The sequence below is a fragment of the Condylostylus longicornis genome, unplaced genomic scaffold (assembly GCF_029603195.1).
Source record: "Condylostylus longicornis isolate FDR11 unplaced genomic scaffold, ASM2960319v2 ptg000077l, whole genome shotgun sequence".
NCBI classification, from domain to species: domain Eukaryota; kingdom Metazoa; phylum Arthropoda; class Insecta; order Diptera; family Dolichopodidae; genus Condylostylus; species Condylostylus longicornis.
The window spans coordinates 1,243,015-1,270,281 of NW_026578045.1; the positions used below are offsets into that span (position 1 = coordinate 1,243,015).

General features: G+C 22.9%; 1 protein-coding gene across 2 annotated transcripts in view; it reads right to left on the reverse strand.

Annotated features, from left to right (window-relative positions):
* LOC129612790 (protein still life, isoforms C/SIF type 2) overlaps nucleotides 1-27,267 on the reverse strand; it is a 279,580-nt gene that overhangs the window by 119,248 nt on the left and 133,065 nt on the right. For both annotated transcript variants that reach the window (XM_055526563.1, XM_055526562.1), the window contains exon 6: nucleotides 18,162-18,389. In XM_055526563.1, coding sequence (XP_055382538.1) covers nucleotides 18,162-18,389 — 228 coding nt within the window. The remainder of the gene's footprint in view (nucleotides 1-18,161; nucleotides 18,390-27,267) is intronic.

Below are 27,267 nucleotides of genomic sequence, written 5' to 3' on the forward strand. Positions count from 1 at the left end.
ACGTGTGTTTTGAGTATTTTTTTCCTTTTTTTTCTTTATTTTTTTTGTGGATTCCTTTTTATATTTCTTTTATTTAATTCTGCTATTTTTATTTTATATTTATTTTTATCAAAAATTTTATAAGGATGTTCGATTTTATATTGCTAGGCTATGTGTATAAAAAATGTAATTTTTATATTATATAATTTGAGTATCAAAAAAAAAAGGAAAAAAGGAGATAGAAAAAAATTAAATAATAAAAAAATTCTTAAAAACCATGTTTACAACAACCGTTCAATTGAATAGAAGAAAAATAGGGAAAAAAAAGGATGAGAAAATAAAAAAAAACAAAATTTTTTTGAGAGATACCGCCCTCTAAATAGAGATGATGACGTCAAATATGTTTTTTTATATAGAATACGCCTATTTGTATGCAATATATAAGTGTTATTTATGGTATGTTTGTATGTATTCATTTTATATTTAAATTATTATTTTTTGATCAAAGTAAAATAGAATTTTTTAATATTTGACTATAGATTCAATGGAATGGCTTTTATTTATTAAATATGCTAACTAATTTTTAAGTTTTTGGTTTTATTATCGTACAGAAAATCCTTTAGAAAATTTAATTAGCCTGTTTAATCCGGTATTATTTATGTGTCCCTTCTTGTTTTGATAACGTGTGATTCTGGGGATTAATATCGTGAAAATTTGTATTAAAATATTTTAAAAGTTGGTAATAAGATCGAGTATGGGATGAGAAATATGGAAAATTATGAGAAATTAAGGAAAAATTCTTGTACATTAAATGAACTCTCACTATTTATGCGAATAATTATGCCTACAGTAGTTTACTTGCGACATCACAAAAATATTGAAAAATAATGTGAATCACTAAACTACGGAATTAAATATGGGTCACTTTTTCTTGTACTTGAGATTCTAGAGTCAGTCAAGAATATTGAGCCTAAATTATATTTTCAACTATTCATAATATTTCAAAAAAAATTGATGATTGAAAAATATATAAAAATGTTAAAGCTATTTTTATAGTAAAAGAAGTAAAAAAATAGGAAATCAAATTATTTTAGGAAATATAATTCTCTTTTTATATATTGTGATTTTTTTTTTCTTTTTCTTTAAGTGATCCTTATTATCATAACATTTTGTATTGGTGAATTATACAACAATATTTACAACAATATATACCGTTGTCATTCATATACGAAGAGAGTATTAAATTAAGAATAATAAAAATAAAAATAATAAATGGAAATGTGCAAGATGGTGAAGAGGAAAAGATGGAAAGAAGAAAGAGATAGAGATAAAAATTAATATGATGTCGTAGATTTATAATTTATTTTTTCTCTTTTCATTTATATATGTACAAACAAATGATAAAATTGCCACCATTTTAATAAAAATTTATAGCTTTAAATAAAAATGGAATATGGATAAAATAAAAATAATAAGTTAAATAAATGACACATGCGTCTATTGAACTCTATCTGAACTTTATATGAATATATTGGGAGAAATTTTGTCGTAAAATTTACGAAATAAAATATGTTTAATATAAATAAAGTTTTTATTTGGTAGTTGATCACTTTTTGCTAGAAATACACAATTTACTTTAAGAAACTCCCTTAAGAAGTTAAACCAAAGTCTCTCCTATTTCCCTATATATTCTAGAACGTCTTTTTTCAAAATTTCGTTATAAGGCTTATTATTCGACAATATGCTATTAACAGACGATTGACACTCAATATACTTGCGTTTCATTTCATACTCCTGTTCCATTTTTGCAATATCACTCAAAAATTTCAAAGCCAAAGCTCGAGGTCTTGCAAGATTGCCTCTGACTGTTTTTAATCTTCTATTCTTTATTAGATTATAATAATGAATTTCGGTAAAATATGGAGTTATTTGACTAAATTTAATATTAAAGAATGATATGAAATTATTGTTGGAATGAAAATCAGCACTCATTACAGCCCTGATTTATATTTCATTATACATCCAATACATACAAATATACTTATGAAATATTAAATGTAATTTAATATCTATATACAGTTAATGGTTTATTCTTTTCGGAATTTTAATTTTTTTTTTCTTTTTTGGTGTTCCTTTTAAAGATTATTACTTATAGAAGACGGTGGAAAATATTTTATATAGAAAAAAAAAAAATAGAATAAAAATCAAAAGAAATATAAAAATAATGGGAATTGAATTATTATTTTTACGCGTATATGCGTTTATACTTAAAAGCGTATACGTCACACTTATATATATACAAATACACATTTACACTTAAATTTTTAAATTTAATTTCCGAAAGAACAAAATCCAAAAAAAAAAATGGCAAAGTAAGCATTCATTTATAAATTTTAAATGTGTATTTAGTCATGATGAAAACTTAAAAAGAATAAAATAATTGTTTTCTAATAGAATTTAAAAAGACAAAAATGTTTTATAATATTTTTTATACGTCATTCATTTATAATATTTTTTATACGTCATTTTCTTATTTTTGGAATTAATTTTAAGAAATTTGAAAATTTGTTGAAAAATTTATTTTTTAAGGAAATTTTTTGTTTTTACAATAATTACAGCTTTGTGTTTTAAAATTGTAACTGTATTAAGTAATCGATAAAATGTTATCAAAGAGAGATTGTTGGTATTGTACTCATATTTTTCTTAATACGATGTGAATCGAGAGAGAGGAATGGCATGACATTAAACACAAACTTTGAATTTCTTTCACATTCCAAATGAATTTTTTCAAATGTCCAGTTTTAAGCGAATAATAAAATTAAGGATAAATGAAATCCAAAATTTTGAAAGATGAAGAGAGTCAGAGAAATTATGAATTTAATCAATTTAATTAAATTTAAAATTATGAATGAATCATTTATGCCATTTGTAATTTTGTAAAAATGTAATTTATTTTGTGAAGAGAATAAATTTAAACAATTTGTGTCCTATATAGTAGTTTAATAATTGAATTTCAAATAATTTTAATTTCAAAATTCTCTTCATATATACCAAATTTATTTTAGGATGTTATAGTGTCTGATAATATATTAATGGTCTTACTTGTACTCTCTGATAATATTTGAATATTATGAATAATCATTTCTTATAAGACATCGCAACGGTATCAAAAGCATTTAGTGCTATTGCAAAGTCAATAATATTGAAATCAATAAAAATTTGGCATAAGAAGCTTTTTACTGCGTATAGTCGTAAATGCAATTTTTTAGTTCATATGAAAATTTATACTCGTATTAAGGATAATAAGGATATTTTATATTTTCAATAATATATTTTATTATAGAAATTATATTATATAATTTTTATTTTTTGACCGTATGAAATCTAAAATTATCACGTACGTTCAAACAAAATAAATTAAAATACTCGTAATATAAAATTCTAGGAACTATTTTAACTATATATAAAATTTATTATTAAAATAATAATATTTATTAAATTAATTCTAAAATAATATTTTTCAATTAATTTTAAAAAAAAAATATTTAAAAAAAATTAGCAATTTTCATGTTTATTTGTCAAAAATAATGTAAAAAAAATTTGGTTTATTAAATTAAATTAAATTATTAATTTGGGTTAATTAAAAATTATTTTTATAATAATTAATAATTCTACTTCTTTCAGGGTCAGGAAATTTGGTCACATAATACGATTTATTATGATTTTGTAATTAAGAAATAACAAAAGCGAAAGTTATGGCTCAAAATTTTCTTAGCGCAGATTATTAAGTAAGATTCTTGCATATCCTTAAAATAATGATATTGAATATTAAAATCTGAACTTATTTAGCCTTAACAGACTTAGTGAATACAATAAATCTGATTTATAAAAATTTTAACTTTGAAAAGTTTTCATTAATTTTAAATTTAAAATTCAATTTTATTTATAATTACTTTATATATGTATGTGTAGTTCATAACTACTTTATATTTAATTCATATAACAATTTTTAATTTCAATTTTTGAGTTTACCAATATTTGTATTTTTTCAAAAATAAAATTAGAGACCAGTTGGTCATACATGAATGAATAGTATAGCCAATTAGTCAAAATTCGAATAAAATTGCCAGAAACCAATCATGATTTATTTCCTTTTTGTTTTTTTTTTGGTTTTTTTTGAATAAATTGTTTTCGTTAGATGTGTATACTATATCAGAGTGTATTATATAATTATAAAATTTTTCATATATTCTACACAGAGAGAAAAAATAATAGAAAATGAGAGAGAAAATCATTTCGCACAGAAATTTTTGAATTATAAATTACCTAATACAGGTGAAATTGTTGTCTTTTTGGGATTCCTATTCTTCTTATATTTTATATTTCGAATGTTTAATAACATAAAATAATTTATTTATTTAATTTAAAGTAAATGTTAAAACTTTCTGCTTAAATGCTTTGTAAAATGACTTTACAGAACTTTATAAAATTAAAGAGTATACAGAAAACGTGAATACAATTATTGTTTTTACTTTAACATTAAATTTTCTCTCAGTGTAATACAAAGTATTATGCATTATATACCGTAAATTTTTTTTTTGGGTTTTATGATTATATTTTTGTTTTATTTTATAGGTTTGTGCCCTTTAACTATAAAAGAGGATTTTAACTATGGAAAAAATTTTTTTTTTCTTTATTATTTTGGTTTTTTTGATTTAATTTTTCCATTGCCTCAATCTCTCTTTATTTTTAAGTTCTTTATATTGGACAACATAAAATAACCGGTAATCGGATATGTGAATGCATATACGCACGTACACCTCCACACATATGCTTACATATAAATAGTAAATATAAATATCTGTATAATGTTTTGTATATTACATAACACAAAGTTAAAGGATACTCTTCCATGTTAATTGAATGTAGACAGGTAAAGCAAATATATTATGTGTAGTCGTTTGGGTATACGGTATGAAATAGAAAAGATTTTTAAGTTCATGTGGCTCGACAGGATGTGCTATTGTGTACACGTATATGTAGGTTTTACACATGTATATATATAGAAAATGGTAGATAAATTATAGTTTCAGTGTTAACCTTTATTTTTTTTACGGGATCCTGTGATTCCATCATCATTTCAAGAATTTTCTATTTTCTATTTTTAATTTTTTATTTTTTAAGTCTGAGTACCTCAATATTTTTTTTTTAACATTTTTTTTTTGTGTATTGTGTGTATTTAGTTTTCTGGTTGTATATTACACTTTAATGGATTTTTGATTTTGTTTGTTTTCTATATCAGGTGTTATTATTATATGTTACGACCTTATAGGTGTTTCTTTAACATATAAGTACATTTATGTACCTTATTTATATTGTACATGTATATGGTATTGTAAATTTATGCAGTAAATATCAGCATCCGTGCCCAATAGTAATTAAATGAAACTCAGAACAAAATAAAAATAAAGGAGGAAAATTGCTCAAAAAAAAAAAAAATGAAAAGAAAATTAAAAAAAAAAAATAAGAATAAAAAACACCATGGAGTGTAGAAAATTAAAAATAAAAATTGAAAAAATGTAGATTATAAAAAGAGAAAAAAATTACAGACAAATGAAGAGAAAGCAGCAGCAGCAGTAGTAGTAAAATATAACATAAATAAATTAAAGTTGAAAAGAGTAATGAGTTCAAAATATAATATTTTTTTTTTTGTATACGGTCAATTTATGTTAAATATTAGAATCGGTCCGGTAAAATTATTAAATGTTGCATGTGGTTTCAAATTAACTGGAATAATGTGTGCTAGTCAATATAAACGTAAATTGACACATACATAGTGACTAATATAAAATAATTGCGCATTATCGAAATTTGCATGGTGAGAGTAGGTTTGCTTATTCATGTTGTAAAATTACACTTTTATGGTGTAAATTTAATTGACAAAATTGCGGTTTTTGTGGTGAATGTTTGTCTAAAATTAAGTTAAATGAAATTTTTTTCTAATTTTTTTATTACTTCATCGTGCCCATACATTTATTCCGATTTTATTTATGAAATCAAAAGTTGTGGTAATTTTGCTTGTTTTATGTATTGTAAATTTGCACTTTTATAGAACAAGTTTAATTGGACGAGCGATTTTTATAATGAATGCTTTTAAAAAAAATTTCCAAAAAAATCAATTAAAAATTTTTTATTCAATAAATTCTGGGTAGCTTTTATTGTCGTCTTACTTGAATGTGAGTAAATGTACTCGGATTATTTCAATATATTTTAGAAATTTTACATAAATATTTTTTACAGAGTACATCATAGTGTTATTATTAATATTATCATTATTAATAATATTAATATAAGTAATATTAGCAGATAAATCGTAAAATCATTGAATTCAGGCAATATGAGTATGTTGGAGTATTATACTAGGTATAGAAAATAATTTAGAAAGCTTTGATCAATAAACGACTACTGGAAAAACATCAGATTTATGAGTTAATTAAGACTGAAAGGTTTTCATATTTATATGCTATTCTTCATTATTATAATAGAAGTTTTAAAATTTAGCTGAATAACAATATCAATTTTCTTTCACATGGCTAATATTACTTTTAGAATTCTCTTAAGAATTCTTGCCTAGCTACATATTTATAATTTTTACACAAATCCAATATAATTCTTTCAATATTTTTATTATAACATGAGATATAATGTTGAAAAGATAGAAAAAATGGAAAGGATATTTAAGTGAAACGTGGGCTTTTTGAAATTGAAATGATTGAATGATTTTTATACCATTAAAATGTACATACACCAATATAGTAAATGGTACCTATAAGAATCGATGATAGTAGTTGTAAAAAATGGAGCCAATATTACAATCTACTACATAATATATTTAAGGATCAATTTTATATTCATATATAAGTATATTTGTATATAAAATGGGTTTTTTTTATATAGTTAATATTAAAGTTTAAAAAATTCAATATGTCAAAAGTTTCAAGAAGCATGAGGGCGTTGTATTTTTATCATTTTTCTTCCTTTTTTTTATCATTATTTCAAATATACGAGGATAAGGTTTATCAGAGAAAAAAAAAGGAGAAAATTAAAATTATATTTCAAAAGGAATTTTCACAATATTTATAATGGGAATAAAATTTTAGTTTAAAAAAAATATAATTTCAGAACAAAATCAATATTTAACTTTAATTCTTAATAAAAATTAATGATTCGTATTATACTTTATGGTTGCTTGCAAAATGGTATTCCATAAAAAATTGAAAAATTTATAATATTTTTTTATTTAAAATAAAATTTTTAAGCATAAAATAATTTAAATACAAAGTATTGTTTCAATTCGAGCTCTTTAAAATTATAATATTTTGAAAGTATGAGTCCAATAAGGAATGCAAAGTAAGACTTTATTTTTAAATTGATTTTAAGCTCATTAGTATCTGGCTATTCATTATAGCGTTTTATAAATTTCCAGTTAGCATATTAAGGAGTAAATATCTGATTTTGCAGTGATTTTATGTAAGAAATTTATTAATTTCCTTGAGATCTGTTTTTGATATTAAAATTTGAGTTATCTATGAACTGGTCCAATTTTCTTGGAAGTCTTTAGTTAAGAAATCTTTAGTATATATTTGAGTTTCTTCACATTGTTTTGTATATCTATAAGCTACAACAAAAATTGCTGAAAATTCATAAGAAACTATTATTATCCCGGAAAAAACCACAAATCGGCCCAAAATTTTCTAAAGCTATGGCTAACTTAAAAATGGTGTCTATTCTGAAGTTATATATGAGCAGGTAATTAAATTTTATATCTGGATTTAAAATTATTTGGAAAAACGTGTTTTGCTCAGCTATTAGCAGTAATTAAGGAAAGAATTGGCCCAATACTTATCTTACAAAATCATTAAATTCTCCTTAATTTTAATCTTAAATTATTTGTTTTTTGATTGTTTTTATTTTGAAATTTTTATTCACTTTTAAAATTCCTGAAAGTTTTCCGATTATTTTTTGACACTATAAGGATGATTTGACGTGGATAAGTTGGAAGTAGCACTATTTTAATAAAAATTCCGTTCTAAGCGTTGAGGTGCCTGTATGAGCCTATGCTTATTTTAAAGTTAATGAATATTTTGAATTGTCTAAAAAAATTTTCAACTGATTCAAAGAGATAGAGATATAGAGAGCTTCAATACTTCAATACTACAGTCGCATTCACTATTTTGCAAAGAAAAAAAAATTTTTTTTATTTAAATTTTAAATAGCATTTTAAATAGAGACCTACTTTATGTTCAGACCATATTGTATGTATACATATATACATTTTACATTGTACAGGATGACAAAAAAAAATTAATTAAATAGTAACTGTGTAGTAAAATGCACTTTGACAAAATTCATAGACTTAATAACCTTTATTTTAATTTTATTTTAATTTTTTTTTTTTTTGTAGATAACTAGGTAAATTAACTAGCTAACCATATTATAACGAAACGAAAACAAAAAATTTCATATTTTAATGTCATTAACCTTTTAGGAATAAATTTTTCTGTTTTAAACGCTGTACACCATAATATTCGCTGGAAGTTGGTTGGAGGAACAGAACGTTAAAAAATATACAGTTTTTTTTCTTGTTTTTATTCTCGTCTTTATCAAAGGTTCTACTTTAATAACGCATTATAATTTTAAGCATGAGCGCTTGAGTTATCAAAAAAATAAAAAAATAAATAAAAGAACAAAAAAAAAACAAAATAAAATAAAAATGGTAAAAAATTTTATAAAAAAATAAAAATTTTTTAAAACAACAATTTTTTTTTTTATTATTTGAAAGGTTTGTTTATAGCGGCTCCCCCATATATAAATTCTCTTTTACACGAGTATACAGTGATGATGATTATTTGTTATACGATTGTATATACAAGACTGTCAGAGTTGTTGCAGGCATGAATTATAAAAAAAATAAAAAAAAAATGGTAATTTAATTAATTTTTTTTCGTGTGTTAAGGTGACCATATTATCATTCATTTAAATGAAATAATATCCAAATATAACAAATAAAAGTGTCATATAAGAAAGAATTCAAGAATCCAACCTAGATTTAACCCTGGCTCGTTTGCTATGAATTTGAAATTCGATTTTGGCGATGATTTCAACTACAACCTCTGTATATAAATTAACAAAGCAAGTTTTTTTTTTAAATTTTCGAAAATAAATTTTAACTTTAATTGCACCAATTAAAAAAACCACTCGACTCTGATTGATAAACATTTTACTATTCGCCTCTGAATAATTTACTCCAAATTATTGACTCTGATTATTCGGCTTTGAATAACCGGCTCTGGCTCATCGACTTTGATTACGTCCCTCTTAATAATTTACTCCAAATCATTGACTCTGATTATTCGACTCTGAATAACCGACTCTCACTCATTGACGCTGTTTACTCGATTCTGAATAATTTACTCCGACTCATAGACTCTAATTATTCGACTCCGAATAACCGACTCTGACTACACAACTTTGACTACTCGATTCTGAATAAATTACTCCAATTCATTGACTCTGACTATTTGACTCTGAATAACTGATTCCAACAAATCGATCTTTAACAAACGACGGAAACTTCTTGCGTATAGCTTCATTTCATGTTATATAGGAAAAGTTCAATAATCGTATGAAACTTGATTAAAATTTTACTTTTGAATGAAATATGTGCGAGTTATAATTAATTCGACCTGTTTCAAATCATTTTCAAGTGAGTATCTTTGGAGCGAAATTGCCAAATTAACTAAAAAATTGCGATTTGTTTTTAAAATAATATTACCAAGACTTGATTTTATTTTAGTTTAGATTTAGGAAATTTTATAATAAAATTCAATAATTTCACTATATTGCCCTAAGTACCGTAATATTTGCCTTTGATACAAATTTTGATCTGAAAGAATTTCATTAGAATTTTCAAAAAAAAAAAATCCAAGAAATACAAAATTTCCTTTAAATTTTCAGCAATTATTGTTAATTTAAAATGAAATTCATTTAGTTTTTTCATCTCAAATTTCTTGTTAACATGAATTTGACAAGATTTCCTCATCCAAGATATTTTAATCAATTTATAAACTTTTCGATGTTCAATAAATTCTCAAAAGTTCTATGATGGTTACCTTAGATATTTAATTTTGTATTTTTTAAGCAAATAAAAAGGTAGCTAAAAAGGAAAGAAATAAAAGAGAGAAGAAAATTGATTTCACATTTTTCACTGAAATTTATTTCCAATTATCCTTTTTTCCGATACCACCAAAATATATAGCTCTAACTATTTAAAGTATTCAAAGTGAAGTATTACAATGTTTTTTAATAGTTAAAAAGGATTAAGGATTTTTTTTTTTATTTTTCGTTTCGTTTCGTTTTTGTTTTAGCGGCGCTTTTAAAAATAAAATGAATTTTATTTTTTTTCTTCTGTTTTTGCTTTTAATAAAAAAACAAAAACTTCAAATATTTCAAAGAAATTTTGCTTAAAATAAAACCAAAAAGAATTTTATTCAACTAGATTTTTTTTCCAACTATTTATACCCTATTAAAAATTTATCCTGTATACCTTATCCAATTCTATTTTTAATATTGAAATGAATGACCCTATACTGCTGCTACTGTCGCCGTCATCACTCTATTGCTCTATCAATGAACCATGAAAAACAAAAAATCGGAAAATTTTTTCTGTTCCGCAAAAAAAAAAAAAAACAAAAATTTTTAAAAGTGAAGCACTTTTCTTTTTTTGTGATATTTTGTCAAGCAAAAATGGAAAAATTATTTCGAATAAATCCTTTATTATTGGATTTTACCTAGAAAATCCAAAAAACAAAAAACCCAAAAATTTGTGTAATATGCGGGAAACATAAAGGCGGTAATTTTTGAATCTCATAATATAAATTTAAAATTTTATATTTATTTTACCTCATTTTTAGCAAAATTTGGCAAAATTTTCGGATAAAAAAATATAAGGCTTACAACTTTAATTTTGTCAATCCATGTGACATGTTGCAAAATATTTACTTTTGGTATAGATTTATGGAAGTTCTAAGTTTGGCAGTGACTAAACAGATAAAATTTTGGAAAGAATAATATTTTTCGATTAAAGCTTTTAAAAGTACAAAAAATTTTTAGTCTTAATTGTTCCGTTTATAATTAAATTGCACTCATAATCCTTACAATCCGACCCATTCTAAATATAAAATTATTTTAAAAAATATTTTGTATTACGAGTATAAGTATTTTGACGAAATTATTATTAAAGTTAATTCGGGAAATAGACGAATGATATAATTATAATTTTATGAGTGAGGAGTTGAAACCGCCTAAGTCAAATTTTATTCTTTTTGAGTTTATTTGAAATTCATATTCCTAGTAGTTCAGTCTATATCTAACAAAAATTTCATTAATCTATATTTACTAATTCCATACTTATGGACAAAACAATTAAAAGTTACGATTTTTTATATTTTTTTTGGAAATAAATTTAAATTTTTAATTTAGTCAGAACATGATTTATAAATTTTACAAATTTTACCAGAGTAAATGCTAGACTAAGATGAGAAAGAATTAAGACTGAGGCTTTCAACTGCAAAATCAATTTAAGTCATGAATTACACTAGTCAAATGAATTCGAGTAGTTTTAGGAGTCCAAAGAAATCGAATCTTCTTTTTAACATAAATAAATTTGTTTCATTTAGTTAAAGTGTTAAAAATATTTTAATTTTCAGAGGAAATCGACATCAATTAGCACTTTTTTTTTGTTTTTTCTGAATGAAAAAAATGTTTGTATTTAAACCCCTTTTTTTTTCAATTGCATAGTTTGCAAAATTTTTATGTTTTTTATAATGTTTGTTCATTTTTATTCAAATATAAATAAACATCAAAACGATTTTCTCTTTTTTATCCATTTTTAAAGGAAGGCGCAATGTAGTTGTATAAACGTCGTCTACCTTTTTGTATAAACTTTATACTTCCGTTTTTTTGGAAACAATGTAAAATTTTTTTGTTTTGTGTATACAAACAAAATTTTTGTTAAGCTTGTTAAAAAAGGATTATAAACATTAAATATACTGAATGTTTAATAATATTCACGCCTATATGTATGCAATATTGATATTCTGTGAATCGTTTTAAAAATTTGTTAAGGCAAATTTTATATGAATTAAAAATAAAATTTCAAAGTATAATTTTTAGTGTTTTTCATATTTTTGGATAAGATTGCTGGTCACTTATTTGTATATCAGAAAACCTATAAAATTAAGTTCTGTTTATGGGAAATTTTATCAGAAAACTTATATTTGTACGTTCTAGAATATTATCATAAAAGCTTATTTAATATTGAGATTATCAAACAGTTACATTGTCCGCGCCCGTTTAAATCACAAGGACTTATACAATTCTTTACAAAAATTTATTATAAAATATTAATAATTTCAATATTTGGAAATTATAAATTTTCAATATTAAAATTTATATTAAAAAAAAATTGACTGAATAAAATTAATTAAAATTAAGTAATAATCATTAAATGTAGTACAATAAGCCATCAATCAATAAGGATGATGAGGACCTCAATATCGAGGAGAATGATGCTATAAGAGTTGACGCAAGAGACTGTATTAAAATCGGAAAAGATGAAAATTTCGGCCAAATTCAGACTATTGGTGAAAGTATTTTAAAGCAATTTTTAATATTTAATTATTAAATATCTTTACTCAATTATTTAAACACAATATTTTAGTTGTGGTATGACACTATTGCATCATAATCATTCCAAGTCTGATTAGCAGATCACTCTAAGTTTATAAAAATTAATTGAAATTTTTTTAAAGAATCCTCAACATTCTATTTAAAGCCTCAAATTCCTTCTATAATTGGAAATTATTTAACTGAATATAGAGTAAGTCGATTACTTTTTTGAAAATAACATATCCAAAAGGATATATGCTATTTTTAGAAAAAAAAAACAGGATATTAATAACTTGTTATGTATAGAGACTTCTAGGATAATTTTTATATTAAAAAATTTGAAAAATAATTTACAGTAAAAAAATTCTTTTATCTTTCAATGAAAAAAAAAATTCTTGAATTGCATACTTATATGCGCTCTTCTCTCTTAAGAAGCAAGAAAAATTATGAAAATAGAAAACAAACAAATAACAAGGATGCAGCAGAAAAAAAAAATAGAAAATAGAGTAGAGCTACAATGAAATTTTTTGCTTTTTTTTGTGATATTTTTTAAGCTATGGAGTTTAAAAAGCAAATCCTTGATTAAATTATAATCAAAGAATTCTTACTTACTATAACATGTTTGTATATATTGGATTTACATGTACTTAGTACATATATAAAACAAAAAAAAATCCTATAAACGTTTAAAAATTCTTATCCTTTTTTTATTTTCTTTATAATTGTGATTTTTCATATATTAAACGAGTAAAAAAGGAATAAAAAGTACGTAGTATAGTAAGAGTAGTAAAGCAAAATTTCTTTGCATTTTATACTTAAAACAAAAGCATTATACAAACAAAGAACTACAAAAAATGAAAAGAAAATTTTTCTGAATTTAAAGTAGTAATTGAAAACAGTTATTATTATTATGGGGTATGGTTGCATATAACAATAATAGTAGTTGTACTATAGTTGTATACAGTGCATATGTTTGTACATAGTAGAAAGGTACACAATGAAAATTAGAAATGTTTCTTTAATGGAAAACTAATTTTTAAAATTATTAGCTTTGTGATTCAATTTTTATGGGATTATTAACACAGAAACATAATTAGAATTGTTATTTTTGAAATGTTCTTCTTCTTTTTCCTCTTCTCATTCTACTACTATTTTATTGTCGTTTTATTTTTAGTATATCAAAGGAATAAATTCAAGGCTCTTTTTTGTCTTTCTTAATATTAAATGGGTAAAAAATGGTAAAAAATAGAGGAAAAATTTGGAACAATTTATGATAGTATACGAGCATTAAAAGAAGAAGTAGTTTGCTCTAAAAGATTTACAAAAACAATAAAATATTTGGTAGGATTTAATGCATGATTTTACGAGTATAGTATGCAATTTATAACCCTTATGAAGAAGTTAACAAATATTATAATGAAGTAATAAGATGAAGAGGGAGATTTATAGTTGGAGTATTCATTTTGTTTTTTGTGTTACTCTTAGAGTATGTCAATGAGTTATGGAAATTTTTTAAGAAAACTTTTATATTAGATTCATCTTAATACACATTTCATGTGGGTGTATATAATAATGTTCAAAAAACAATTTTTTAAATAAGAATTTTTAAAAGGATAATTTTGAAAGAATATTTAATCTGATATTTTTAAGGAATGATGAAATTTTTATATGCAAGTAAATGCTAATTTTGTGTAAAAGGGATTTATTAGATTGTAGAGAATTTTAATTAATATTAGAATGAATATAATATTGGCGTATATTCTAGAATTTTGTGGGAATAGCACATGTAAAAATAATATTGTCTATTTTTATTGAATTTTGTGTTTGAAATTTAAAAACTGACTAGGTCAAAATTAAAATTTTTTGAGTTTATCATAATAGTCCAAATGATTTGCATTTGAACTTAAAGTTTTGAGGCTAAAATCAAAAACGGCTTAAGTCAAATTTTGTACTTTTTCAGTTTATTTAAAATTTGATTTCTACATAATTCAATGTATGTTCTGGCGAAATTTGATTCTCGTAGCATAATTAATTATGAAGTTGTAGACAAAAATTTATTAATAGATTAATTGAACTCTTTTATTTAAATAATTTTCAATTTAACAAATATTAGTAAATTATTTGAAAATATAAGCAAGAATTTATATGAAAATATTAATTTTCTTCTCATTTTATAATTGTCTGTAATAAAATCGTCTAAGTTAATTTTTGTACTTTGTGAGTTTATTCAAAATTCAAATTCTAAATAGTATAGACTATCTACTGTAAAAATTTGTTATATGTATCTCAATCAATTTTGAAATTATTGAAGAAATTATGTTTTAATTATTGAATATATTTTAAGGTATGTATTCTTATCTTTTCATTAATTATTATTTGAAACTCCACTTATAATTTTCTATGAATAATCATTATGGAATAAAATTTATTAAGAATGTGGAAAAAAAATGAAGCAATGGAATCAAATTTTAATTGAAAATAGTGTTAAAAATACTGAATAAAACAAAGAAATTTTAATGCATTCAACGAATTACTATTAAAACAGGAAATGTTTCCAGTAAGATGATTTTTATTGCATGTATATTTATTATGAGTATGAGTTACTTCAAGATTTTTTAAGAGGCTTCAAAAGTGATACAAAAATTATAATAATTCATTGAAAATAAGGTTGAAAAACTTAAATAATAAAAATTTTTATACAATAATAATGACTCTTTGATAAATTGACTGAATATTATTAACACATCTTTAATTTAGTCTTTATTAAATGAAAAATTATTGCCAATATGCCTTGCATATAAGCAATTTAAATCTGAACACTATTTTGTATTTGATAATAACCTTTTTCCATAATCTTTTATTACCTACAATATAAATTTTTCTTCAATATTAAAATATTAAAATTGATTACACACTCCTTACATAAAAAAAATGTAAAAATAGAAAATTTTTGAATTATAAAATTACCAACTTTTACAAAATCCTTTATATTACTTTTTTTTTACATAGCTGTCTATTATTTTTGTGTTTATAAAATATGTGGTGAAGATAAGTTTACTTGTTTTTTATGTTTACATAGGACATTTATTTTTATCTTATATTTTTGCTTGTGTTTATATGCTGTTATTATCATTATTGTTGTTATTGTTATTATTAATATTGTATGATTACCCACTGTCGGATAAAAGGGAATATATTTTGTACTAACTCTAAAATTTTCCAAAATAATATTATAAGAAAAGGCAGAAAAATTCTTATGTAATTTGGCTAATATGTTGCCAAAAATATGAAAGTATATTGGTATCAGAAATCATAATGAAAAGCGATGTCTGGCAGAAATTGGTACCAAAACAGCATATTTGTATTAGATAAAGTGTCGTCTTGCTTATATTAAGCCACATACTAACCAAATTAATTAATAAAACATTTGTGATTAAATTTTCTTCAATGCAAAAATATTTAATAACAAGAATTTTCAAGGTTGACGATCAATATTTGGGTTGTGATCATCGTGCACCCAGCAAATTATCGTTCCTGTTCAAAGCAGCTCATAACTACTGTATGAAATTAAGTTTTCTTTCTTTCAAAATAATGAGTTGTTCGCAATATTATGAGTTCGAAATTACAAAAAAAAAAATTTAAACTTTTAAAATTATAATCCATAATTTTATTATTGCTTCTTCTAGTTGTTGTTATTCTGGTTCTTTCTCTTTTAATAAGCAATTCTATTTTTAAATTCATGTATGCAAATATAGACAAAAATCTCTTAAATATTTAAATTATATAAATATTTGTATTATGTATGTGTGTATTTGTAAATTAATAATAAAATTATGTTATAAAGAGGGTGTAGGTTGATTTTTCGGTAATAATAATAATAACAATATAAAGGATAAAGGATTAAGAGGGAAAGGTTTTTAGATCCAATTTTGAAAATTTGTGTTTTTGTTTTTATAGTTTTTTTATAGTTATTTTTCTTGTATAACTCCTTTTTTTTTGATAAGGATAAATTAAGTGGTGTGGATTTAAGTGTTGGTTTTTAGGTTTTTTATACCTTAATATTAGAAATAAAATTATTTGATTTATTTATAACTTAATTTTTTCTTGTTGTTTTAGTTTGTGTTTTTTTTTTCAGGATGAAGGGTGAAAATCAGAAAATCTAAATTTTTTGGCTATATTTTACTTTGGTTTTTACATTTGTTGTTAATACTGTTATGTGTGTTACTGTTATAACGATTATATTACTTATTACTTATATAAAAAAAATTTTTGGGTTACAATAATAAGCATTTTATAGAGAAAAAATGAGAAACTAAAATTATTAAGAGAAAAATCCTTTTTTCTCATTAATTTATTTATTTCGTTTTTGTTGGTGATTTTTCTTGGTGATTTGAATTTTTGTTATTATAGAGTACGATAAGGATTATTAAATCGAAAATATTGTTGAGTTGAGCTGAGGTGGAAATAAAGTAATAAATATGGTAAGGATAATTTAGTAGGCTTAAAGAGAAAATAGGAAAGAATTTAAAAAAAATGTTAACAAAAATTTCAAATTGACTGAGAAAATAAGGATTATTTTAAATAATATTAACAATAACGGGATTATATACAAAAAATTACGGTTTGATGTCATCTATTTTGACATATAATTAAATCACATTTGAAGAATAACTCGAACCTTGCCATGTTGTTTGCATCTTATTAATATAAAATTCCAAGGATATAAATTTTTCATTTTTAATAAGGATTTTCTATAGGTTTTCCTTTAATGAAATATTTTATAATTTAAAGTTATTTCTCATACTAGCTATGTTTTTAGTAATTTTGTTTAATAATCTTGATGTTTGACAGAAATTTTTTGTGTAAATAATAAATTTATATATATAACATGCTTTAAAAATAATTTAATTATATAAAATATTTTGTTCTGCATCTAACATTTAATAATTGAGGATAATTAAGCTTAAAAATAGAAGATATTTAAGAAAAAAAAGTTGAATTAGAGATTGAATTTGAATCGGGATAATGGAATTTAAAATATTAAAAGTCAAATGTCAACTGTCAAATGTCAGATGTCAAATGCCAATTTTCTCCTGTCAACTGTCACCTGTCAACTGTCACCTGTTATCTGTCAAATGTCACCTGTCATCTGTCATCTGTCGCATGTCACTTGTCAACAATCAGCCGTCACCTGTCAACAGTAAACCATCTACCGTCAACTGTTACTGTTATCAAAATGCTGTTGGTGAAAAAAACTTTAAAATTTTCTCTCATATTTTCTCTCTTTTTAAATTTAGACCATAAATTTAACCTTCTATTCACATATACAAATATGTACATGAATATAAATTTGTACTTATATACATACTCTCTTATGAAATTTTATTATTTTCTGACATTTTAAATATATAATTTAAAAATAGAATAATATAATAAAAAAAAATTGTACTTACATAATTTTCAATCAAATCATTTCGATGTGGTACAAAATAATTGTGGTCCTCCATGTCACGTCGTTTTTTAACTCTAACAAAATGTTCCATTGGATTTAAATTTTTTCTGGCACATGCATTTGCCAAAAATTCTTCAACTGACATCGCATCACGAAGATAAACTGTCGCATAACTATTATCCGGCATAGCTACTTTGAAAGTTTTTTCAGGTTCATCACGTGAGCTCATCTAAAAAAAATTGTAAAAAAGAAAGTTTTTTTTTTTTTTTTAACTTAGATTGTAATAATGTGCATTTACATCATTTATAGTTTCTATTCTTATCGTACATATACTATATATATATATATATATATATATATATATATATATATATATAAAGGATATCCTTGATATAAAGTGCATTAAAATATTTAAGTAATTTTGAAGGAATTCTATTGTTAATGTAATTTTTTTTTCGAATAAGAAATACGTGCTCAACTTACAAGGAATTCAATTTAAAGGAAGAAAAGATTTATTATGTAACAAGATGTAATTTGAAATTATGGGAATATTCACTGGAAATTTGAAAAAATGTTAAACGAAAAGAATTGATAAACGAAATTTATTTAATTCTTATTATTTCAAATGTGAAATTCGAAAATTTTAGAGTATAGAACGGATTCATAATTATTCATATAGTTTACATTGATCTTCTTTTCATTTAATGTAATTATTAAACTAATAATATAAGGTGGAATCCAAAATTAATGATCAATTCGCACTTATAACAGCCTGTCTAAGATTGATTATTTAATATATGGAAAATTATTTAAGTTTTCACAAGCAATCAATTTAATTTTGAAGTTTACATTCTTGAATTCTTAAAAAAGCTAATTCATGTAATCACAATAAATATTGTACAATCCAATGATCTTGTCATAATAGAACCCCCTATAATACAGTTATTTTTTAAATTGATTTTTCTCAATTCATATTTTCACCTTAAAAAAAAAATTTAATATTCAATTGGATATCATGTATAAATTGATTGAATAAGAATGCATTTTTTTTTTTATGATAAAAAATTTATCGAATTGATAAAAAACTAAAGAAAAAACAAAACAGAATATAATCTTGTGTTATTTTTGAAAATATTTTCACATGTTGTACAGACATCCTTTGGATAAAACGTAAAAAGATTATATTGAAGCCTAGATTTACGATATTTCGTAAATCTATCGATATTAGAACGAGATGATTACGATTTTTCCGTACAATTTAATTATATGTGACGTACATTGTTGAATTCAGATTAAACATAACATTTTTGAATTATTATGAACAATCGTAGTGTCACAATATAGAATTGAAACGTACATGTAAAACATTTGTACACGGTATTACGAATATTATTACTAAAAATTTTCAAAATTTTTAAAAATTTCCTTGTATTATTATAGATTCGCTTATTTAGTTATAAAAAAGATCAAATATTTGTTTCTGAATTTTAGCCTTTATTACATAAATAAAAGCGAAACCGAAAACTGTTGTTAGTATTGCATTGAATTGAATTTCTAATTCATTATCAAATATTTTTGACTAACATAATTCCGAATGACATTTATTACAAAAAAAGTAAGTCGTTCAGTTGTGGAAACACCTGTACTATATGATAATATCACGAATTTCCACAAAGGTATGCTAAAGAAATTCAAATTAATTTCCTCTTCTTATTTTACATCTTATGTGATCACGATGTTAATATGTTAGATTGGTTTTTTATATTATGTACATCATAACTACGAGTATATGCAAAATTATCTATTAAAACGCTGATGCAAATCGCTTATTTATTGAAGTAGAAAATGTTCAAACAAGAAAAAGAAAAATACACAAGAGATAAAGGGAAAAAGGAATTCTAATTTTTTGATTTTTTTACCCATTTTTTACATTCGTTATACTTTTCTAGACTTTATAATATATCAAAGCGATAACCAACCAACCAATCAACCAGCCAGTCAACCACTTTGCATTTCTTATTATCCTGTTTTATCCTGAATATGTATATATGTGTCTTGTGCTATTATTCCTGTTATATTTTTTATTCTCTTCAAATTCAAATATTTCTTTGCTTTACTCTTTAAATTTTTCTAGCTGCTTTCTTTTTTTTTATTCGTCTTTTGAATTGAAATATGAAGAAAAGCAAAAAAAAATATCGTGATCGAAATTTTCTTTTATTCTCTTTTGTTTTTTTAAAGGAAATTTTCTTATTATGGGTTTTTTGTTCCCTTTATGGCAAATATTAGTAGTTAAACTGTATATGATTTTTATTTGAGACATTTTTGCTTTTTTATTTTAACAATTTCATGATAAAACGATTTTTGATCATAATTTTTTTTTTTTGAATATATATTGTGTGATTGGAAATTGTGTATATAAGTGTATTAAAAGGTAACTTTATGATTATTAAATAAATATTAGCTTTGTTATATATTTTTTAATTTTTTATCAGTTTCGTTTTTAAAAAGGATATTCATAGTATGAGATTTTCGTTAATAAGCGTTGCAGTATGTGTATGAAGTCTGGGAATATGATTATGTCCTGATGAATATTTTTAAGTAAAATATGATGGAATAAGTTATTAAATAAATGAAATTATGAGAACTATTAAAATAATTGCGATATTAGAAATTTATCGTTAAAATATTATAAAGAATGTAAATGAAAATTAAGTTATTCAAATTATGTTTTTTATACGAGTGTGTAAATATACAGCTTATATGTTCAAAGATTCACATTTATAGAATATGATTGAGTACAGTCCCCACTCAATAATTTATTATCATTAAATAATTTTAAAAAAAATATTTACAATTTATTTTATTAAAATTTTAAATCTTTTGAAAATTAAAGTTTTTGAAGAATTTTTAAAAAAAAATATAAAATCTCTGTAAGAAATATGAATTAAAATAGCTATTAAGGTTCAGAATTTGAGAAAAATTTACTCTGTAAGCTGAAAACTATAAAAAATTTCTGAAGTCACTACTTATATTTTCATATTTCAATTAAAATGAAAAGAAAATATGGAAAATTTTCTGTAACAAAAATATAAAATTAAAACTAAACTATTTACTTTTCAAAGACTTTTTTTATTACAATGACAATAACGCATAATAAAATTTAATATTTTAAAAAAAATCATAAATGAAACGAGATAATAAAAATCATAATGCAGAAAATATTTACTCTCATTTTATTTTTCTCATAATTGGCTATAAATAGGTTATTAAGGACTAAAAATTTACCTATACCAAGTTTGACAAATAATTTTTTAGTTTTATTTTTTATTGTTGAAAATAATAGGCAGTTGAAAAAAGAAAGGAGAAATCTTAAAATAAATTGTGATAAAAAAGCTATGTGTAAATTTTCACAAAAAGCAAAAATATCTAAATTTACTAGAATATTTTAGGTTATTCCGTAGATAATCTAAATTTTTTTTTAGAAGAAAAATCTTTTGTAACTTGAACATATTATATACTTGAGCACTGATATAAATTAATAAAGTGTACATAAATAATATTAAATTCTTCAAATATTGCATATTTTCAGGGGTATTGATTATTTTCATTGCAATAAAATTAATTTTATAGATATTTCGCTCTATGTGAATTGCATATTTTAAGGGGAGTTAATGATTGTTATTTTCCAACAAGTATATTGAGTTAAAATGAATGTGTATTGGATGTCGTCAAGGGTGTAAAGAATTTAATATTTGTAGTAATTCTGATTCCAGAGTAAATATGACCATATATTGATTTATTATAGTCAACTGACTATTTTTTTTTTTCTTAATAACTATTCCAGTAATTTTTTATAAGAAAAAGTTATTAAGATTTTAATGGAAAATATTTCAAAATTAGCGAATTAAATTACTGAAACTAAAAATTAAATTAAAATTGCTTGAAATTTGCTACTAAAGGAAAGAGGATTCAAGTAAACAAAATAAAATTTAAGAAACACTTTATGCGGAATAAAAATTACTAACTGTAGGGGTTTATGCAAATTAATATCAAAGTTATTGCATTTTAGCACTAAAATACCCAAGACATATCCACACTTTTAATATAACCACGAGTTTAAGAGAATACACCACAAAACAAAAAGTCATTTCACTTCAAAAATCATGAAAATTTCTTCTTCTTTTACTTTTAGTTTTAATTTTTTTTTAAATTTATTTCACCCTTAATTCCTTTCATAATAATAGTTTCTTAGGATCTAAGAAAATTTTATAAAAATATTTTCTTTCTTGCCTCATTTTGGATTATCCAAAATATTTTTAGAATAAAAGAAAAACTAAATAAAAATTTTTTTTTTTGGTTACAAAAAAAAAAAACAAAAAATTATTAAACAACATCCTGTTTGTATTAGCCTATTATCCTTACTGATTGCTTTTTACCTTTTTCTATTATTCCCAAAGGATAATGAGACGACAGAAACAAAATATTAAAAAACAAACACACAACAAAAAATAACACGTAAAATGAAAATGAAATGAAAAATTTTACCAAAATAACAAAATAATTTGAAAGGACACATAACAAGAATATAAAAAAAATAAAAAATAATAAAAAGAAAGAGAAGTAACAAGAAAGAATGAAAAAATCAACGAGAAAATGTTTGCTTATCCTTTTTGAAAAAAAAGAAGAAAATTTGCAAGAAAACAAGAAAAAAAAAACATTGTTTATGACCATTTTGTTTTGATTTTTGTTTCACAAATTTTTTTGTTGATTTGTTTTTGTTGTTTATGAGACGCACAGAGAATAACGGAGAGTTGTATTTTTCCTGATTTTATTTCTGCCCAGTTTAGTTGCTGTTTTTTTGCCTTCTCTTCCTCTTTTCATGTACGAAAAATCTATGAATTATGGGATTTTCTCGCATATTTTTACATTTATTTTATTTTTATTTTTTACTTGTTTTTCTGTTCTTCTTCTTTTTCTATTTATTATTATTATTATTTTTTTTTTGCATTTCTTTCAAGTTCAAATTGAAATGAATAAAAAATCAAGAAGATCAAGGAGAAAAACCTATAAAAAAATACAACAAAAAAAAAAAATTAGGATAAAAATGAGAAGAAAATCAAAAAGGAATAAACCTTTTTCGAAAGCTTTACATAATATTTTTGTAGTTTAAAGGTTTTACTTTAAGGGCGGATTAAATCGCTTAAGAAAAATGAAAGAAATAAAATAGAAAATAGCAATAATAAATTCCAATAGGAAAAACAAGAAAGATGAGAAAACAAAATGTAAAAAAATCCACAATATCGTAAAAGAAAACAATAATGGTGTGTATGTGTGTGGTTTGGTATAGTAAAATAAATAGCAGTTTATTTATGGTCAACAATTTTCGAATAAAATACAGTTTGGTAGGTAGGTAGAGATGTAAAAATGCTTTTTAGTTTTAACTATATAAACTGGCAATAACTGAAGTGTTTTTCCATTTTATCGAAACATATAAATCTTTAGATGAAATACTTTTTATATATTGAATTTTACGATTTACTATTAATCAGATTAATGTAATTAAAAGTAATTGCAATTAATCAATAAGATGAAAAAAAAAATGCTGTCTTTCAGTTTATTATGATTATTATTTCAAGGAAATGAAAATAAAATACTGAAATAAATTGTGGAAAGACTATTAAATCGAATAATATATTTTAGTATATTGTAATAATTGTATGCGGCTCAGCACATAATGGAATAATGTTTGAATAAAGTTATTTATGAATAACCGAAAAATTCGAAACCCTTAACTCTATCATGTTCTGGAAAAGTTATTATAAGAGAAAAATTGCAAAATCACTAACGAGCACTAAATTCAAAAACAGATCCAACTTTTATTTAAATTGATACCAATTGCGAATTTGTACATAAAAGACAAGGAGAGAACACGTAATAATAAAAAAAAAATTAAAAATTTTGAAAAGCTCTGCAAAAAACAATAAAATTTGACAAATGAATCATATTTGCATATTTACGAAAATTGCATATTTTTAGGATGAACAGATTTATTTTCACAATTTATTGTATTTAAGTTATGGCTAGCTCATAATAATAATATTCGAGTAACAATTCATTTGATTATGAATTTTTAGTGATTTGACTGTCAATAAATCAACGCCAACACTATATAAAGAAAAAAGGTTGCACACACAAATATCTAAATAAATTTCAAAAATTCTATGAAATAGGCGGATTTATAAGAATTTTCTTGTAGCGCAATGTATTCAGTTTTGGGCCTTAATTAGCATTTTTATAATATTGAAAAACTATTCGCTCTTAATCAGAAAACGGATTTCAACAGATAATAAATAAGATAGGTTTACTTAATTACGATAATAATTGGAAATAATCTGAAAAATTTTACTTTTAAACACTCTTAATAAAAAATAATATGAAAATCTTGGAAAAACATTTAAAACATGTTTTCACTTTTATTGTTTGTCTCTCCTTTGATTTATTTTTTCTAAGTCTTGTTTTTGTTTCAATTTATTTTTTATTTCCTTTCAAGAAAATTTAATCCGATTTTTCTTCTGATTCCCTAAAAAATTTTCTTATGATAGTAGTTTTTCTTTTTTTATTTGTTTTCTATTTCTTTTTATTTCTACTTTCTTTTTTTTTTTGCAATAAAAATGTATAAAAAAAGTTGATAGGAAGAAAAAAAAAAAAAAGGACGATCGTAAAATATAATCGATGAAGAATAACGGCATTAATATTTTTCCTTGTGTTGCCAATCAAATAATTTCGTCGAGGCGCCCTTTCTTTGCCTCTTTATGCTTATATATTTTTTTTTTTTTTTGGAAAATTGGTGTAAACAGATAACTTTTTAAATGTCAAGATTTAAAGGCTTATAAATCCTTTATATTATTTTACTATGTTAATTTAAATCTACGCGTATAAGGTTTTATATTTGTATATTTTTTGATACTTTCTGTTTGTTATTTTATTGGAAAAGAAATTTTTATTACAATTTAAATGCCTGGATTTTTACGATTTCTTCAATTAGGGACAAAGGAATTTTTGTATTTAATTGAATTTTATTGGAAATATTTTTTTTTATTCATTTCTTTTTATCTTTTTATTTCTTAAATAGTGCGGAAGGGCATATTATTCAATTTTTTCCTCAAATAAATGGTTATAAAAGAAATAAGTCAGTAGTATTTTTGTTGTGCTAAAATTTTAGACAGAGGATCTAAGATTTATGTAAGAGTCTTGTATTAAGGTACAGTAAAAAATTTTTATTTTATGAAATTAAAAATATTCAATATAAATGCCCCTAAAAATATGCAATATAATTTAGTTTTTTTGCGTTTAGCACTTTTAAAATTTTATTATTTTTATGTTTTACAGGGACATTCCTAACACAAATCTTGTATAACACAATCAGAATTTAGAATAAGGAAAATGAATTTTATCACAATTAGATCTAATGCTACATATGAATAATTGTGACTAAATCTCAAGGTTTTTTAATTAAACAAAAATTGCTTCTATAATAAAATAAAACTCGAGATAAATTCAGAGAAAAATCCCGATTATTCATTACTGAGATTTTTTGAAAACAAATATTAAATTTTTTAAAACTTAATTCACAACTAACACTCAATTTCTTACTCAATTTTCACACAAAAAAAAAAATCGAATTTTATTCCAGTTTATTATTTTGTAGCAAAATATAAGAATTTAATGGGAATTTTTTCAGAGAAACAGAGAGAGAAAAAGAGAGAGAGAAAGAGAGGGAGAAAACAAATAAATCTCTATTTTATTAACTTTTAACTCCAAAATATACCAAATAGCTATTTCCCCTTTAAAAACAAAATATGTCATCTGTTTTAAACGTAAAATTGCCGCCTTCTAGGGTGAAAATTTTTATTTTAAAAATTATTTTCTTTTTCTCTTTTATTTTTTTTTAAGGTCGGTGGTATTTTGAGTTTATTTTTTCGGTGTATGAATAATTATGTAAAAGAACATAACGGAATTGTCAAATGTAAATGGGATTAAAATTGCGGAAAAAGTAAAAAAAATAAAAATCAGAGAAAAACAGAAAAGTATTGCTAGGAAAATTCTTTAACTACAAAAAATTCAAATTTTTGTTTTTCCTTTTTTTTCGGCCAGATTTATTTGATTCTGAGCATCTAAAACTATAATGCTTGTTCTGGGTCTCCGTTTTTATCTAATAAATTTATTCTAATCCTTTTTTTTGCTGTTGCTGTCCATATGTTTACGTTTCGAAAAGATTAAATTGAATTGAATGGTTTATAATTTTAGTTTTTTGTTTTTGTTGTTATTGTATTTATTGTTTTTGTTTATTTATACGTTTGTTGTTACTCTAGTATTTTATAACCAACCAAAAAAAAAAAAATTTTTTTTTTGTTTTGCAATTTCTGATCTTTATTTATGGAATTTACATATTTTATTATGCGAGGCGTTTATTTTAGATAAAACAAGAACAACAAAAAATTAGAAGAAAATAGCAAAAAAAATAGAAAAACAATAGATTAAAAATGAAATTTCATTTTACTTGCTTTTTGAATTTTTTCGTTTGGTTTTTAACCCCAAAAATTTTTTAACTTTAACTAAATTTATATATGAATATAAGGTGTGTCAGCCATGGGTTTTTACAAGTTTCATTAAAATTACATTGTAATAATTAAACAAATTACAAGTGAATTTTCGGTCAGAGGGCGGATAAAATTTTAAACTTATGATCTTTTACTATTGTAAAGCTGAAATTTATTCTTTATATCGAATTTTGTGTGATTAATATGCAACACTTTTGTTGGAAAATTGGAATTACTTTACATTTAAAAAAATTATACATATCATATTGTTTAAGGCCGAGTCGATAGAAGAAAATTTTAAATTAGGCTCTGTGTAAGTGATATTGAGCTTATTAAGTAAGTTGACAAAGTATTACATGATTGCATGATAACAAATTAGAAGGCAATAAATTAATTAAGTCCTCAAATAATCATGAGTATTGAAAAAATTTTTATAATTAATCACGATATGAACCAAAACTCGTTCAAATTCAAGCAAAATGTGTGAAATGATTGCTTAGCATAACC